This window comes from Harmonia axyridis, chromosome 6 (assembly GCF_914767665.1).
Source record: "Harmonia axyridis chromosome 6, icHarAxyr1.1, whole genome shotgun sequence".
Lineage (NCBI taxonomy): Eukaryota > Metazoa > Arthropoda > Insecta > Coleoptera > Coccinellidae > Harmonia > Harmonia axyridis.
The window spans coordinates 23,843,514-23,862,452 of NC_059506.1; the positions used below are offsets into that span (position 1 = coordinate 23,843,514).

At 35.8% G+C, this 18,939-nt stretch overlaps 1 protein-coding gene across 1 annotated transcript; it reads left to right on the plus strand.

Annotated features, from left to right (window-relative positions):
• On the plus strand, positions 1 to 16,755 carry LOC123683129 (centrosomal protein of 290 kDa-like). The gene is made up of 3 exons (XM_045622026.1): positions 1 to 3,234; positions 4,957 to 12,093; positions 16,620 to 16,755. Exons 1-2 carry the CDS (start codon positions 192 to 194, stop codon positions 12,069 to 12,071), a joined length of 10,158 nt encoding a protein of 3,385 aa, XP_045477982.1. The 5' UTR covers positions 1 to 191; the 3' UTR covers positions 12,072 to 12,093; positions 16,620 to 16,755.
• Positions 16,756 to 18,939: the final 2,184 nt, after the last annotated feature.

Genomic DNA, 18,939 nt, shown 5'->3' on the forward strand with positions numbered 1-18,939 from the left:
AACAGAAAGGAGATACAGAAAAAGATGCAATTAAAGGTCCTAAAATTGATGCTACTAAAGAAAAAAAGGCAGATCTTGATCGAAAGCTAAAAGATGAGGAAAAACAACTAGATCGAAAAAAAGATCAGGAGGGACTCAAAGAAAGAGAAGATATAACTAAGACTGCGGGTATTCCTGGTGGCAAAATTGATATGAAAGAAGATAGAAAAGTTGAACCTGACAAACGACAGGTTCGGGAATCTGACAAACAGAAAGAAGATACAGGAAAAGATGCAATAAAAGGTCCTAAAATTGATGCTACTAAAGAAAAAAAGGCAGATCTTGATCGAAAGCTAAAAGATGAGGAAAAACAACTAGATCGAAAAAAAGATCAGGAGGGACTCAAAGAAAGAGAAGATATAACTAAGACTGCGGGTATTCCTGGTGGCAAAATTGATATGAAGGAAGATAGAAAAGTTGAACCTGACAAACGACAGGTTCAGGAATCTGACAAACAGAAAGGAGATACAGGAAAAGATGCAATTAAAGGTCCTAAAATTGATGCTACTAAAGAAAAAAAGGGGGATCTTGATCGAAAGCTTAAAGATGAGGAAAAACAACTAGATCGAAAAAAAGATCAGGAGGGACTCAAAGAAAGAGAAGATATAACTAAGACTGCGGGTATTCCTGGTGGCAAAATTGATATGAAGGAAGATAGAAAAGTTGAACCTGACAAACGACAGGTTCAGGAATCTGACAAACAGAAAGGAGATACAGGAAAAGATGCAATTAAAGGTCCTAAAATTGATGCTACTAAAGAAAAAAAGGGGGATCTTGATCGAAAGCTTAAAGATGAGGAGAAACAACTAGATCGAAAAAAAGATCAGGAGGGACTCAAAGAAAGAGAAGAAATAACTAAGACTGCGGGTATTCCTGGTGGCAAAATTGATATGAAGGAAGATAGAAAAGTTGAACCTGACAAACGACAGGTTCAGGAATCTGACAAACAGAAAGGAGATACAGAAAAAGATGCAATTAAAGGTCCTAAAATTGGTGCTACTAAAGAAAAAAAGGGGGATCTTGATCGAAAGCTTAAAGATGAGGAAAAACAACTAGATCGAAAAAAAGATCAGGATGGACTCAAAGAAAGAGAAGATATAACTAAGACTGCGGGTATTCCTGGTGGCAAAATTGATATGAAGGAAGATAGAAAAGTTGAACCTGACAAACGACAGGTTCAGGAATCTGACAAACAGAAAGGAGATACAGGAAAAGATGCAATTAAAGGTCCTAAAATTGATGCTACTAAAGAAAAAAAGGGGGATCTTGATCGAAAGCTTAAAGATGAGGAAAAACAACTAGATCGAAAAAAAGATCAGGAGGGACTCAAAGAAAGAGAAGAAATAACTAAGACTGCGGGTATTCCTGGTGGCAAAATTGATATGAAAGAAGATAGAAAAGTTGAACCTGACAAACGACAGGTTCAGGAATCTGACAAACAGAAAGGAGATACAGGAAAAGATGCAATTAAAGGTCCTAAAATTGATGCTACTAAAGAAAAAAAGGCAGATCTTGATCGAAAGCTAAAAGATGAGGAAAAACAACTAGATCGAAAAAAAGATCAGGAGGGACTCAAAGAAAGAGAAGATATAACTAAGACTGCGGGTATTCCTGGTGGCAAAATTGATATGAAAGAAGATAGAAAAGTTGAACCTGACAAACGACAGGTTCCGGAATCTGACAAACAGAAAGGAGATACAGGAAAAGATGCAATTAAAGGTCCTAAAATTGATGCTACTAAAGAAAAACAGGGGGATATTGATCGAAAGCTTAAAGATGAGGAAAAACAACTAGATCGAAAAAAAGATCAGGAAAGACTCAAAAAGAGAGAAGAAATAACTAAGACTGCGGGTATTCCTGGTGGCAAAATTGATATGAAAGAAGATAGAAAAGTTGAACCTGACAAACGACAGGTTCAGGAATCTGACAAACAGAAAGGAGATACAGGAAAAGATGCAATTAAAGGTCCTAAAATTGATGCTACTAAAGAAAAAAAGGCAGAGCTTGATCGAAAGCTAAAAGATGAGGAAAAACAACGAGATCGAAAAAAAGATCAGGAGGGACTCAAAGAAAGAGAAGAGATAACTAAGACTGCGGGTATTCCTGGTGGCAAAATTGATATGAAGGAAGATAGAAAAGTTGAACCCGACAAACGACAGGTTCAGGAATCTGAAAAACAGAAAGGAGATACAGGAAAAGATGCAATTAAAGGTCCTAAAATTGATGCTACTAAAGAAAAAAAGGCAGATCTTGATCGAAAGCTAAAAGATGAGGAAAAACAACTAGATCGAAAAAAAGATCAGGAGGGACTCAAAGAAAGAGAAGATATAACTAAGACTGCGGGTATTCCTGGTGGCAAAATTGATATGAAGGAAGATAGAAAAGTTGAACCTGACAAACGACAGGTTCAGGAATCTGACAAACAGAAAGGAGATACAGGAAAAGATGCAATTAAAGGTCCTAAAATTGATGCTACTAAAGAAAAAAAAGGGGATTTTGTTCCAAAGCTAAAAGATGAGGAAAAACAACTAGATCGAAAAAAAGATCAGGAGGGACTCAAAGAAAGAGAAGAAATAACTAAGACTGCGGGTATTCCTGGTGGCAAAATTGATATGAAGGAAGATAGAAAAGTTGAACCTGACAAACGACAGGTTCAGGAATCTGACAAACAGAAAGGAGATACAGGAAAAGATGCAATTAAAGGTCCTAAAATTGATGCTACTAAAGAAAAAAAGGCAGAGCTTGATCGAAAGCTAAAAGATGAGGAAAAACAACGAGATCGAAAAAAAGATCAGGAGGGACTCAAAGAAAGAGAAGAGATAACTAAGACTGCGGGTATTCCTGGTGGCAAAATTGATATGAAGGAAGATAGAAAAGTTGAACCCGACAAACGACAGGTTCAGGAATCTGAAAAACAGAAAGGAGATACAGGAAAAGATGCAATTAAAGGTCCTAAAATTGATGCTACTAAAGAAAAAAAGGCAGATCTTGATCGAAAGCTAAAAGATGAGGAAAAACAACTAGATCGAAAAAAAGATCAGGAGGGACTCAAAGAAAGAGAAGATATAACTAAGACTGCGGGTATTCCTGGTGGCAAAATTGATATGAAGGAAGATAGAAAAGTTGAACCTGACAAACGACAGGTTCAGGAATCTGACAAACAGAAAGGAGATACAGGAAAAGATGCAATTAAAGGTCCTAAAATTGATGCTACTAAAGAAAAAAAAGGGGATTTTGTTCGAAAGCTAAAAGATGAGGAAAAACAACTAGATCGAAAAAAAGATCAGGAGGGACTCAAAGAAAGAGAAGATATAACTAAGACTGCGGGTATTCCTGGTGGCAAAATTGATATGAAGGAAGATAGAAAAGTTGAACCTGACAAACGACAGGTTCAGGAATCTGACAAACAGAAAGGAGATACAGGAAAAGATGCAATTAAAGGTCCTAAAATTGATGCTACTAAAGAAAAAAAGGCGGATCTTGATCGAAAGCTAAAAGATGAGGAAAAACAACTAGATCGAAAAAAAGATCAGGAGGGACCCAAAGAAAGAGAAGATATAACAAAGACTGCGGGTATTTCTGGTGGCAAAATTGATATGAAGGAAGATCGAAAAGTTGAACCTGACAAACGACAGGTTCAGGAATCTGACAAACAGAAAGGAGATACAGGAAAAGATGCAATTAAAGGTCCTAAAATTGATGCTACAAAAGAAAAAAAGGCAGATCTTGATCGAAAGTTAAAAGATGAGGAAAAACAACTAGATCGAAAAAAAGATCAGGAGGGACTCAAAGAAAGAGAAGATATAACTAAGACTGCGGGTATTCCTGGTGGCAAAATTGATATGAAGGAAGATAGAAAAGTTGAACCTGACAAACGACAGGTTCAGGAATCTGACAAACAGAAAGGAGATACAGGAAAAGATGCAATTAAAGGTCCTAAAATTGATGCTGCTAAAGAAAAAAAGGCGGATCTTGATCGAAAGCTAAAAGATGAGGAAAAACAACTAGATCGAAAAAAAGATCAGGAGGGACCCAAAGAAAGAGAAGATATAACAAAGACTGCGGGTATTTCTGGTGGCAAAATTGATATGAAGGAAGATCGAAAAGTTGAACCTGACAAAAGACAGGTTCAGGAATCTGACAAACAGAAAGGAGATACAGGAAAAGATGCAATTAAAGGTCCTAAAATTGATGCTACAAAAAAAAAAAAGGCAGATCTTGATCGAAAGTTAAAAGATGAGGAAAAACAACTAGATCGAAAAAAAGATCAGGAGGGACTCAAAGAAAGAGAAGATATAACTAAGACTGCGGGTATTCCTGGTGGCAAAATTGATATGAAGGAAGATAGAAAAGTTGAACCTGACAAACGACAGGTTCAGGAATCTGACAAACAGAAAGGAGATACAGGAAAAGATGCAATTAAAGGTCCTAAAATTGATGCTACTAAAGAAAAAAAGGCGGATCTTGATCGAAAGCTAAAAGATGAGGAAAAACAACTAGATCGAAAAAAAGATCAGGAGGGACTCAAAAAAAGAGAAGAAATAACTAAGACTGCGGGTATTCCTGGTGGCAAAATTGATATGAAGGAAGATAGAAAAGTTGAACCTGACAAACGACAGGTTCAGGAATCTGACAAACAGAAAGGAGATACAGGAAAAGATGCAATTAAAGGTCCTAAAATTGATGCTACTAAAGAAAAAAAGGCGGATTTTGATCGAAAGCTAAAAGATGAGGAAAAACCACTAGATCGAAAAAAAGATCAGGAGGGACTCAAAGAAAGAGAAGAAATAACTAAGACTGCGGGTATTCCTGGTGGCAAAATTGATATGAAGGAAGATAAAAAAGTTGAACCTGACAAACGACAGGTTCAGGAATCTGACAAACAGAATAGAGATACAGGAAAAGATACAATTAAAGGTCCTAAAATTGATGCTACTAAAGAAAAAAAGGCAGATCTTGATCGAAAGCTAAAAGATGAGGAAAAACAACTAGGTCGAAAAAAAGATCAGGAGGGACTCAAAGAAAAGGAAGAAATAACTAAGACTGCGGGTATTCCTGGTGGCAAAATTGATATGAAGGAAGATAGAAAAGTTGAACCTGACAAACAGAAAGGAGATACAGGAAAAGATGCAATTAAAGGTCCTAAAATTGATGCTACTAAAGAAAAAAAGGCAGAGCTTGATCGAAAGCTAAAAGATGAGGAAAAACAACTAGATCGACAAAAAGATCAGGAGGGACTCAAAGAAAGAGAAGAAATAACTAAGACTGCGGGTATTCCTGGTGGCAAAATTGATATGAAGGAAGATAGAAAAGTTGAACCTGACAAACGACAGGTCCAGGAATCTGACAAACAGAAAGTAGATATAGGAAAAGATGCAATTAAAGATCTTAAAATTGATGCTACTAAAGAAAAAAAGGCAGATCTTGATCGAAAGCTAAAAGATGAGGAAAAACAACTAGATCGAAAAAAAGATCAGGAGGGACTCAAAGAAAGAGAAGAAATAACTAAGACTGCGGGTATTCCTGGTGGCAAAATTGATATGAAGGAAGATAGAAAAGTTGAACCTGACAAACGACAGGTTCAGGAATCTGACAAACAGAAAGGAGATACAGGAAAAGATGCAATTAAAGGTCCTAAAATTGATGCTACTAAAGAAAAAAAGACGGATCTTGATCGAAAGCTAAAAGATGAGGTAAAACAACTAGATCGAAGAAAAGATCAGGAGGGACTCAAAGAAAGAGAAGAAATAACTAAGACTGCGGGTATTCCTGGCGGCAAAATTCATATGAAGGAAGATAGAAAAGTTGCACTTGAAAAACAACAGACTCAGGAATCTGAAAAACAGAAAGGAGTTATAGAAAAAGATGCAATGAAAAGCCTTGAAATTGATGCTAAAAAAGAGAAAGAGGCGGAATCTGATCGAAAGCGAAAGGATGAGAAAATACAACAAGATCGAAAGAAAGATCAGGGAGATCTCAAAAAGGAAGAGGAAATAACAAAGACTGGGGGTATTCCTAGCGAAAAAATTGAAATAAAGAAAGATAGAACAAGTGAACACGACAAACGACAGGTTCTGAAATCTGAAAAACAAATTGGAGTTACAGGAAAAGATACAATGAAAGACCATCAAATTGGTGCTACCAAAGAAAAAGAGCCGGAATCTGATCGAAAGCAAAAGGATGAGGAAAAACAACAAGATCGAAAGAAAGATCAGGGAGATCTCAAAAAGAAAGATGAAATAACAAAGACAAGGGGTATCCCTAGCGGAAAAATTGAAATGAAGAAAGATAGAACAAGTGAACTTGACAAACGAATGGTTCAGGAATCTGACAAACAAAAAGGAGTTTCAGGGAAATATACCATGAAAAGCTTTGAAATTAGTGGTCCTAAAGAAAAAGAGGCGGATTTGCATCGAAAGCAAAAGGATGAGGAGTTACAACCAGATCGAGAGAAAGATCAGGTAAATCTCCAAAAAAAAGATGAAATAACTAAGACTGGTGGTATTCCTGGCGAAAAAATTAAGATGAAGATAGATAGAAAAGGTGGACTAGGCAAACGACTGATAGAGGAATCTGACAAACATAAAGGAATTACAGGAACCGATACAATGAAAAGCCTTGAAATTAGTTCTTCTAAAGAAAAAGAGGCTGATTCGGATCGAAAGCGAAAGGATGAGGAAATACAACTAGATCGAAAGAAACATCAGGAAAAACTCAAAGAGAAAGATGAAATAACCAAGACAAAGGGTGTTCCTGACGGAAAAATTGATATCAAAAAAGAAAGCAAAGGTGAACTCGACCAACGAAAGGTTCAGGAATCTGAAAAACAGAAAGGAATTATAGGAAAAGACGCAATGAAAGGCCTTGTTATTGGTGCTACTAAAGAAAAAGAGGCTGATCTTCGTCGAAAGCAAAAGTATGAGGAAAGACAGCCAGATCGAAAGAAAGATCAAGAAGAATTCAAGAAGAGAGATGGAATATCTAAGGATGGCTTTATTTCTAGTGGTGGTAAGGAAGGTAAAATTGACAAAGACTTAGGTCAGGAATCTTATAAACAAAAAGATGTGTCAAGAAGAGAAGAAGCCAAAACCAGAAAAATTGATGATACTGGAGATAAAAAAGCTGATTTTGTTCGAAAAATAAAGGATGAGGAAAGACAGCTAAAAGCTAAAAAGCGAGAAATTGACTATAAAAAAGATAAAATGGTCAGTGACAGATTTCTGAAACATATTTCTGGTAAGGCTCACTTGAAAAGTGATAAAATTGTGGGTCCGGATCGGGAAAATCTTGTAGGAACCAGTAGGGATCATCAAGGAATCAGAAAAAAAGTTCATATGATTAAGGGCCGTAAAATTATTGATGACAAATCTGGAATAGGAAGAGTTATCGAAAGCAAAGGTGGAACTCGAGAAGGATCTAGACGAACAGATAAATCATCGGGAAAAGAAAGTGTAGCAATAAAGCAAAAATTGAATGAATTGGATTATACAAAAATTTCAGATGAAGATCGAATAGGAAAAGAAAAGAAGAAAGGAAAAAAAATAGCAGCATATGAGGAAAAACCGAAAATTCGTCGAAATATAAACGAGAAACGATCTAAATATGAAATCCTTAAATCTCCAAGTTGTGAAACATTGAAAAAATATCAAGAAAAATGGAAATGTTCAACACAAGTTGAAAAAGATATGCAAACTCTCGAAACAGAAGAAAAAGGGACAATAACCAACATCCGTGGAACTACTGAACCTGAAAAAAATGAAAAGGGTGAAGGAAGCCATAAAGGTGATATTAGAAAATATATGGAAAAAACAGCAATCAGAAAAGCAGATGAATATCTAAGCTTAGGGAAGAATATGAAAGAATTAGATGATGAAAGACACATCGAAAAACAACAATATGGTACTGGAAGAGGACAGGATATAACGAAGAAACTTGAAACTTCATATAAAAATTTGAAGATTGAAGATACAAAAAAAGATGAACATGAAAATAAAGGTCTAGATAAATATGATGAAGAAACCCTAGAAGGACAAGGACTTGAATGGCCATATCGGGATAGTAAACGAACCAAACCAACTAAAGAGGAGCTTGATATTGAAAACAAAACTGAAGAAAAGGTAAAAAATCATAGGGAGCAATATGGAACTAAGAGAAACGAAATATCTTACGGCCATGATAGAATTCATGAAGAAGTGAAAATGGATCGAGAAAATATTAACTATAATAAATGGGACTCAGATCACGATAGAAAAAAAAATGAGAAACAGTCTGGAACTAGAGATATCGAAACATCCGACTATAAAATCACAGGAAAAAAACAAAAATTGGAAACTTTAGAGTGGGAAAGACAAAAAACTGCAGATGAAGATCTGAAAGATGAAGAAATAGTTCTGAAGAAGACAAATGACTATCCAAGCACTGAAAATGCAGTTATACATCAAGAACTCAAAGTGGAAAACAGAAATGAGAAACAGAATGATGAACATGGTACAAAAGACGACGACCGAAATGAAACTCAAGAGAAGAGTCACGAAATAACTTATAACAAGCAAGGATTAAAGGAAGTAGATGCAAAAGACAAGAATTTTCCGAAACTCACAATTGATGGAACACACGTGAGTCAACTTGAACAGTTAATGAATGATCAAAGTAAATTGAAAGACATAAAGCAGATTGAGAAAGAACGTACACTAAGAGGAATTGAAGTTTCATTGAATAGTCCTTCAGCTGCTGATATAAAACAAAACGAAACAGTAGAAAAGTCCTATAATTTGGCTGGAAAGCAAAAAATTGTTACAGATCAGGCAGAAGAAAATAAAATTCATAATAAATCACAAAAAGATGTTGCTCCTCTGGCAGGAACTGAAAAAACAGAAGACACTCTAGATAAGGAGATGTATTCAAAATTAGTTGAAAAGAATGGAGATTATGATTTAATCAATGAAAAGAGAGATACAATGGGGCCTGAATTTTCAAAGAAAAAAGGAAAAATGACAATGACAGATCGAGGTAGGGAAAAAGAGGATAAAAGTATAGAAAAAATTGAAGACTTTGGCTATAATGAGGCTAAAAAAAAATATATGAAACAGAAAACAAATAAGGAAGGCTCTGTAAAAAAATTTAAAACGTTTAAAGAACATTATGACGATCGAGGAAAATATGATAGTTCCGAAAATACGGAAACAAGGGGAGAAATAAAAAATGCAGATCGGAATCCGCAAGCTGTGAAAGATAGGGATTCACGAGATTCTGAACTTAAAATGGAAACTCTATATAGAAGGCAAAAAAAGAAAAAACCCTCCCAAATCCATAAAAAAAATTTGAAAGTTATTGAAAGAGGAGAAGGAAATTATAAACAAAAAAATGAACTCCGGAAAAAAATGAAATATGACCTACCTCGCTTTGGAAATCACGCATTGCAGTTCAAAAGTAAAAGAAAAAACTTACCATTGGGAGTCGTAGGCATTCCACTATCTCGAGATATGAAAAAACATATGACTTATTCAAAAGTCACCCCAAAACTAAGATCCACTCAATCTCTTCCTGCTATGAAGCACAATAAAGAGCTAGTATTCAAAAGCAATCACGATATTTCAAAAAGGTCACAGAAACCTTCCAGAACAAAATCACTTACTTTCAAACGTATAAACACCCATAAAAATATTGGGAAACAGAACCAGCAAAAGTTGAACAAATTATTATTCAAGCAGCTAGGAACAGAATTTCAAATTTTAACTGATGCAGAAAAATTGAAAATTCTAGGCTCGTTGAATAAAAAAAAACATAAAATTCTGAATAGAAAAACTGTAGTTATTAAAATAAAACAAACAGAAGTACATTTGAGGATTAGGTCAGTAGGTATGAAGAAAAAATCTAAATCTAAAAGTCAAAAAAATCAAAGTACAATTAACATCAATAGGGAGAAAGAAATCTATAGAAAACATAAAACAAGGATAAATTCGCGAAAAAAATCGAAAAATCGAATTATTGACGATTCATTTCATGTTCGGTCATCATTTTCTATCGATAGATGTGGACGTAATATTTCAGAAGAAAAAAGATATTTAAAGAAATTAAAAACTTTCATTTCAGTTCGAAGAGAAAGAGGGAATAACAGAAAAGAAAAGAACAATGAATCAAATTCATGCTGTTGCTGCCGGAAAATTAAGAAATCTTCTTCAGTTCAAGAATTTTCAGGTTCTAAAAAAAATATATTGAAAAATAAAACAAAAAGAAATGATCAACTCACTGATAGACCTCGATCGATATACGTTCCGACAAAATATGGAAAGAAGGACATCAAAGGACGTTCAGTAGGAGATTTTGGTTCCATTGTCACTTTAAAAAGAAAATTTTCATCAGTCATGAATAATGCGAATGGAAATTCCTACTTTTCCAATAAAGATCAAAATAAAGAAGGAAAAGAAGTACATTCAGTTGGTGCACAAGTTGGTATAAATCGAAAAAGGCAAATGGAGAAACCAATTAAAAATAAAAATCGAAGGGAATGGAAGGAAGTTAAATTAATGATGTTAAGAGAAAGAAGAACTGAAACCACTGTTAATAAAGAATTGCAAGCTGCGGACACTAATTTATCGAATGAACTTGACACTTATAGTGACGAATGTTCAATTAGCATAAGACAATCTAAAAGTTGTTGCTACATTTCAAATGCCACTAACAAAAATGCAGATGAGAAGCAAATGAAATACAAGGATTCAAAAAATCTTCTATTGCACAATGTGGAAAGTGCTTGTTCCAATTCTAAAGCAATTGATCTACTCATTAAATCATTTTGTTCGAAGGAATATGAATCTATGCGAAGTTTTAGATTTGATGGAAAGGAAGAAATTGGTCTATGTGAATCTAGAGATTGCGTAAGGAATACGTACTACTCGAAAAAATCGAGAGAGTCGAAATCAAAAAACCTTAACGACAAAGAGAAGATAAGAACAACCAAAAGGATAACTTTTGGAAGTGATATCGATCTCGAATGTTCGAAAGTAATCAGCAAGTATGGAGTCAACGAGAAACCGAAAAGTATATTGAAAAATCCTCTGTATAAAACGGACCTACATTTATTTCCTTTACCAGGAAACATTATTCCATTTTCAACATCGCTCTTACAAAATACGGACGATAACATGGAAGATCAGTTCTCAAATATAGAAACTGAAATATCGAACATTATTCTGGAAACTGAGGAAAGCAGATCAGTACTGACACTATCCAATGCAGGTGTTCCGATTCTGACAGCATCCGAGATTGAATTCATCAAGGAAATGAAAGAAAAATTTGGTAACTTCACACCAAAATCGGAAGAGAGAAAATTAGGAAACGGTAGAGATCATTGGCGTGAACCTTGCAGAAATCTCGCTCTATGCCATGACGGAATCAAATCTAACGCTGGCTGCTCTCATAATAGATTTGCTAACGAGAATACTTCACATCTGAAGAAGCCAAAAACCGTTGAGTTGAATATTGACAAAGCGGTAAAGAGTCCAAAAGCTGCTATCAAATTGAAAGATCTCATAGATAAAACTTGCTTACCTCACAGCAAACCCTCCGCTGATGAAAAGAGACTGGAAAAGAAACATAAAACTAAATCTGATAGTAGGAAGAAAAAAGACCATTTTCAAAAACAGGAAAGTATTTCACTACGTGAGCCAAAACTTTCACACATGCTTCCCATGAACAAAAGGAGCATCGTGAGAAGTTTCTATCAAGTGTTGTTCCTTTTTGAAATAGATGTATTCGGTTCGTCTACGCAATATCAACAGTATGCCGAAGAAACTCAAAATGAGAACAGGCGTCAAGAATCAAGTTTAGCAAAAAATTATGACACTTTATGTCGGTCTGGTGATCATAATGATTTGAGAAATTCCGTGATATTCATGAGGTTGGATTTGTTGAAAAAACACATGTCGCTTGTCAGAAGTATAACTGGTTCAAATAGTTCCCTTCGGTTGCTTGTGGAAAAAGCAATTCTTTCAACTGAATGCTGCAAGAAAGACAAAAATGGTAGAAAATAGTTTCTACCCCAATACGATTTAGGTAATAATGAAATATAAACATATTTTTTATCTAATGAGGTTATTTTTCGCTATGATTGTCTATACTATTAGTTTTTGGGTACTTTTTTTCGTAACAGGGTGTTCAATTTGCTCGAATTGCTATAATTTAAGGGTATTTGAATGCTCCGTTGTTGAACTGAATCGGTCCAATAGTTTCGGAGAAGTAGGCTAGTTAGATTCTTTTTTTAGTAATTGACAGAAATCCATTCAAAAAAATTAAATTCTCTATTGACTCAGGAACTATTCACCTCTTTTCGATGAAAGAGGAACGATAAAAATGAATGATTAATCTGAGAATATAAAAAGTTCAAGATTCTACAGATATCAAATAGATTTTTATGTTGATTTAGTCTGATCAGCTGAACGCAATTTGTAAATCAAAACAAGGCAGTTTCAATAAATAGTAGTTCATTCTAAAACAAGTTGCACTACTTAGGGGGTTTTATTCCAACACGAATGCAAAATAAATGTTGGGATTGCCTTCTGCAACGAGTATTAGAACTTCAGTATCTGGGATGGCTTCGATGAGGCTACTTTCTCACTCGTACAAGCTTCTTGTCCAAAGCATATTTTGCATTGGGTAGTGATGGCGAGGCATTCCGTCACCAAGTAATCAGAAGTTTCTTTTTCCTTCCTGCATAATCTGCACTCCCCGTTTTCTGATAGACTAATTCTCATGAGATACCTCCTGAGGCGGCATTACCCTATAAGGAATCCAGTGAAGAGGTGTAACATATTCTTGCTAAGATCCTCGTACTGCTTAGATCTAGCAGTATCAGTTCCAAAGAAACTTTCTAGAAAAGTCCCTTTCGGTTTTTCCTTTTAGATATAGTTACCTATACCACAAGGAGGTTCTAGGACAAGGAAAGGAGTTTCTGCTCTTCTTCTGGCAAGTGTGGTGGCCTTGTCATTCAATTTTATTCCCGAGTGACCGGAAACCCAGACTGAACAAACCTTGTTTTTCATTGAGTTCATTTCAGCTCACCAATACCATCTTAGAATTGAAGATATATGAAATCAATGCTTCGATTGCAGCCAAACTGTCAGAATGTATAACATCCGAATCCCAAACGCGGCGATTGAGTCCGACAAAGGGTTTCGTAGATATGGTCGTTCGAAGTTTTGTTTTCCTACCAATGTCAAAAATGCTACGGGGAATTTGCATATACAAGGTGTCCAAAAAGGGTATCGGGTATTTGTTTTGTCGCTGAATTTAAGAATGAGTGACGGGGGGGATTGTGAAGGGGATCGTGATGTCCGCAATTTTTTGGAGTTTCAGTGACGATGGAGCAGTACCCAGGAACGCATCGCGCTTTTTGCGTACGAGAGTATTATCGCAACGGTGATTCAATAGTAGTTCCTCAAGTCTTAACGTTTATATCGTGAGGAATATCGTACACGCCATGCACCAAGTGATGACTTCATTAGAAAATTGATCCGAATGTTCGAAAATACAGGTACGACGATAAAAATTCAAGAATTTGAACGCCCTCGTTCAGTCCGCGACGAAGAAACGGTCCTTATTTTCATGAAAATCGAGGAGGCCAACCACTCAATGTAAATAGTGACCGTTATTGCGATATGCTGCGAAACTTTTTGGGTCCAGAGTTACTGGAAATTTCAAGGTAATAATTCAAGAACATGGTTTCAACAAGATGGGGTCACTCGCCATACAACAAATCAAGCAATGGTAGCTGTTAAAGAATTATTTCCTTATAAGGTCATTTCGCGTAGGGGTAACATCAACTGGCCTCCCAGAAGCCCCGACCTTAGTCCACTTGACTATTTTGCATGGGGGTACATTAAAAGTAAGGTGTATGAGAATAATCCAACGAATTTGACCCAATTGAAGCCAAGCATAAGGTCAGAAATGGCAGCAATATCGAGAGCTATGTGTCAGCGTGTGATCGACAATTTTCGTTCCCGATTAGAAGAGTGCCAGCAGCGTAACGGTCACCATTTAGATAACATAATCTTTTCCAAATAATTTTCCACTCTATGCTGTAATAATCAACAATAATTCTTTTTTTTTAATTGTAACTAGTTTTTGTTTTATCGAAGTTACAAATACCCGATACCCTTTTTGGACACCTTGTATAATGTTGAACAACTTTTTTAAGCTTCGTTCAAAATTTAGTCAATGTCTACTAATACAAAGATGAGCCTTTGGGCGATCGTATAGTGCAAACCATTGACTCCAATATCGAAGAGAAAGGTTGACAATCCGCTAACTTGACCATGAAGGACATTACAGAAGTTTGAGTTTCAACCAATGATAGAATTGATTGATTCGATATAAAGAACCAAAATCTATGTTGTAACTGCAGTCTGCTGATACAAATATTATCCAATACATGTTGCAGTCGGTTCCTCTCTCTCTCTTTATATTATTAGATCATTGAACCATAAAAAATCAAAGAAGAAGAATATCGAAAAACATACTAACGATACAGGCAGTAGGTATGAACGGTTCGACCGAAATAAAATTAAAACTGACATAGGCATGGGTCCACAAATTAACAGCATTCAATATAATTAAGTAGCTTCTTGTTAATTCAGTATTAGTAGAATCATGTTCTTAGACACCGTTAAAAAAATCAAGATGGTTCGCATCATATGATCGAACTGGCCATGTGAGTTATCGTGGTGAAAGTTCAACTTAATAGCAGGTTTCCGGAAATGTAGGTGCCAGAACAGAATGTTAACAGAAAAAATTTCAATTTGTTTGCCTTAAAAGGAAATAAACGATTTCAAATTAACACAGCATGTTTTTTCTATGATGATTTGAAATTTTGAAAAATTATTAATTCAACCTGTATACTTCAATTGTAATCTTACATTCAAATAATTTTTATGTAATAGGACTTTCTATATTGTTGTTCTATTTGGTATTGAATTTTTTGTTTACAATTTTAGTTCGATATCGTTGAAAATAGATTTCAAACTGAAAAGAGCAATTCAATGATCTTCTACAGTATTGTTTTTTTTTTAATTTTTTCTCCTCTTAAATGCCCTTTCTTCGTGTTTTTGGAAATATGGAGATTTTGTTCTAGTATTTCATTCTTACGTTTCAATTTATCATGATTAATTTTTCATCTTCTCTCTCCTTCCCCTTCACGTGAATCGATGTTTTCATGTAAAATACGAGTCCATCAACAAAATTTTTTTTCCATTTCTGCTCCAAATAATTATTACACATCTATCCTACTTCGTTTAATAGATTCCCCAATCAAGTTGAATGAAAAGCAAAATAGAAAGTTTGTATAAAACATAAACAAATTAAAGTAGTTCTTTTAGTATTAGAATTCTGAATAATATATTAGGTGTAGTAAAAAGGAATCCATTATTTTTCCAATAGATTGATTTGAATATCTGTAGCTCGCGTTGTATATACCTAACTGCGATAGTTCCACTAGATAAAGTAAATTGGCGTTAGAAAAATGAGATTTCGTACTACACTAGCAAAGAGCTATATTTTACAGTTTTTCTTCGATAAAGAAAAAATGTAAGCCTGGCGGCTGAAAATGTGAATAGTGTTTATGGTCCTGATACTGTAGTAGTAAGTTCCAGTAATTTCGATGTCAAAGATGCACCACACACTGTAAGGCCAATTGTTGATGAACTCATCGACATTGTCGAGTCCGACTGTCATGTAAGTACTGTTTCGATTTCCCAAGAGCTAAAAATTGCACAAAAAACCGTATGGAACCATTTTCATAAGGCTTGTCTCAAGAAAAAGCTCGATGTATGGGTACAAAACGAGTTAACACAAAAAAAGCCAATGGAACGAAATCGACCCATTTTTGAAGCGGTTAGTAGTTATGATGGTTACTGGTGATGAAAAGTGGATTACTTACGACAACGTCAAGCGAAAACGGTCATGGTCAAAACGCGATGAGCCAGCGGAATTCGTGTTCAAGATAGGATTGACAGCTGAAAAGGTTTTGCTGTGTGATTGATTGGATTGGCAGGGAATTATCAACTATGAGCTACTTCCATACGCCACAACTGTTAACTCGGAACTGTACTGTGAACAATTGGCTTTGGCCACTGGGAAAGGAATTATGCTCCATCAGCACAACACCAGCCAAACACATTGAAAGTGACTCGCCAAAAGCTCCGGGAGCTTGATTAAGAGATTCTTATGCATCCACCTTATAGTCCAAACCCGGCACCAAGTTGATTACCATCTCTTCCTGTCCATGGCAATTTTGCTGATGAAAATTTGCTTGAACAGAGGCTTCTGAAAATCAACTGTCTCAAATTTTTGCCAATAGGGACAAGGACATAACCATATTACCTCCAAAATGGCAACAAGTTATCGAACAAAACGGCGCATATTTGACCTAAATCGGATCATTCTAACTATGGTGATTAAAACCTTGTTTTTCATGCGAAAATAATGGATTTCCTCTTACTACACCTCAGAATTGCGATATAGATAGACAAAAATAGAAAATTGAAATAACCTCCGACATTCGAGCCTGATCGCAAATTTTTTTCTAGATTTCGCCCTGCAGGATCACTACGTGCCTCAACATAAAGCCAAATTCGAGCGTATCCACAAATTCCATCGACCAGAAATCACCCGTTCAAACAAGGATATCAACACCGAAATGTCACTTCAGCCAAAGCTCCAACTTCAGAGACCCTTACCAAGACCCGAAAGTGTCCCTACAGATCCCTACAAGAAACAGTTTCAAGTTGCTCGTTTTCAAGAAAAAAATAACTATTATTGGAATCAAGCGAAAATATCTTCCAAGGAATTTCCGGACTTCAAGTCTTCAATCGAACAATCCAACAAGAATCACAACATACTCATGCCTGAGGTTATAATGAGCTCCAGCGAGCATTTGGACATTGAGCGTCCAGAAAAGAATGCGATACTTCAGAAACAAAAGGAGTTTTGCGAAGAGGATACACCAAAAGAGGCCCCTGCTGACTTCAGTCCAGAAACTAAACACTTTAATTCTAACAGTTCACGAACATCGAAGAAAGTTAAATGGGAAGATGGTTATTGCGCATCCCCTAGCTTCGAATGGTATCCAATGACTGCAGAATATCGGAATTTCTACAAAAATTACTTTCCTTCTACTGTGAAACCTTCTTACTCTTACGGGAACTTCCTGACATATAAAGATAAAGACTACGATAGAAGGCACAAGTACAGAGATTATGATTATAGCAAATATCACTATTTTGATCACAAAACTCCTGATACATATACTCCTTCCAGGAAATTACGCCCCAGTGAATGTACAGATTCATACACGTACAACCACAAAAACCTTGATACATATACGTCCCCCAGGAAGTTACACCCCAGTGAATGTACAGATTCATACCCGTACGACCACAAAAACCTTGATACATATACCTCCCCCAGGAAAATACACCCAAGTGAACGTACAGATTTATACCCGTACTATACTATAGATTATCCTAGAAAAACAAGGTATGGAAATCCAAATAACTGGCTTTATATGGAAGAAGATTCTAGACGTTATAACCCTTACTATTATAAGGAGGACCAAAGGGCTATGAAACTCTTCAAGAATCATCCTCAAAAATCCTACAGAAATAGTGACACTCAGTACGATTTGGTCGAGAAAGGTCACAATAAAAAACTTCAAGTGTCCCAGTCTGAATCATCGAGAATTTCTTGCAAAAAAGTCACATTAGAGAGTAAGAAAGTTGGAGATGAGAAGCCAGGCATACGTCTCACAAAAAGTGAGGAAACATTAAATAAATGTGAGGATGCTGCTACACAAATAACAGAAAGCAAACACCAAAGTCTTCAAACTTTCATAGTTTGTAACGCTGAGACGAAACAAAATGATTTCAATAAACTCAACGATACTACCGTTATAAGTAAATTGTTGTTTGAACTGACGGAAAAACTTAAAACATCAGAGCATTCTTTGTCTTCTGCAAAACAGAAATGTATCCTCATGGAAACAGGCACGCAGTACGTCGAGCCATATCATAGGAAGAAGCCGTCTCAACCTAAACCTACATCTGCGAGGAAACACCAGAAGTCATTCGAGCAGCCTAAGAAAAACTTGAAAATGAAGAGAAGTAACATCAGGATCATGCAAAACGAATCAACGCAATACGAAGAGATGAAATGTTCAGAGAAGAACTCTACATCAACGCTCAATACAGAGTTTGAATTCGAGAGAAAATTCTTCATGAAAGAGCCCAAAGAAAACTTTTGTGAGATAGAGTCGACCAAGAAGCGTAAGGCGATGAAGTCTGGTGTTTGCGAGGAAAGAATTTACGCAAAACGTTTAGTGAAAGAGTTAAACAGATGCAATCTTCGGTCTTCGGATTTCAACGACAGTTTGAGGTCGGTAAAATCTGAAGATTTGGCACTCAAGAAAATTCATCATCATTCATACGTTACCGCCAAACATTGTCTTCCCTTCCTAATAGATAGAGGACAAAGAATTGCAGATCGTTCTATTGAATACATGCCTAATTTCGACGATAGTAAAATCAAAGTTAAACGTCCCAAACAACGTGAAAAAAAGAGATCCACGAGTTGTGAGATAAAGGAAGAAAAGCCGAAGCGTAAACATAAGGATAAATCCAGTAAAATACTATCAAAAAAGATCAATTCCGTATGTTCTTCCAACTCCGAATTATCTTGCCCCGAAGATCGTTATTTGGAGAAATATGTGGTGAAGTTGGCCAATCCCAAAGAAGAAATAGTTTTATACGACGTCAAACCTAAACTCTGTGACCATTTAACTAATAAGGGTGTTAAAAAGAAAATTGTCCAAAAACTAAAGTCTGGAGCTAAAGATAGGAATGCTCCAAAAGT

Excerpts from the sequence above, each read along its gene's own strand:
- LOC123683129 (XM_045622026.1), top strand. The coding sequence starts at position 192 with ATGAAAGAAGATAGAAAAGTTGAACCTGACAAACGACAGGTTCGGGAA. Across the intron at positions 3,235-4,956 it reads AGGAAAAGATGCAATTAAAG|GTCCTAAAATTGATGCTACT; the intron begins GTCCTAAAATTG and ends ATACAATTAAAG.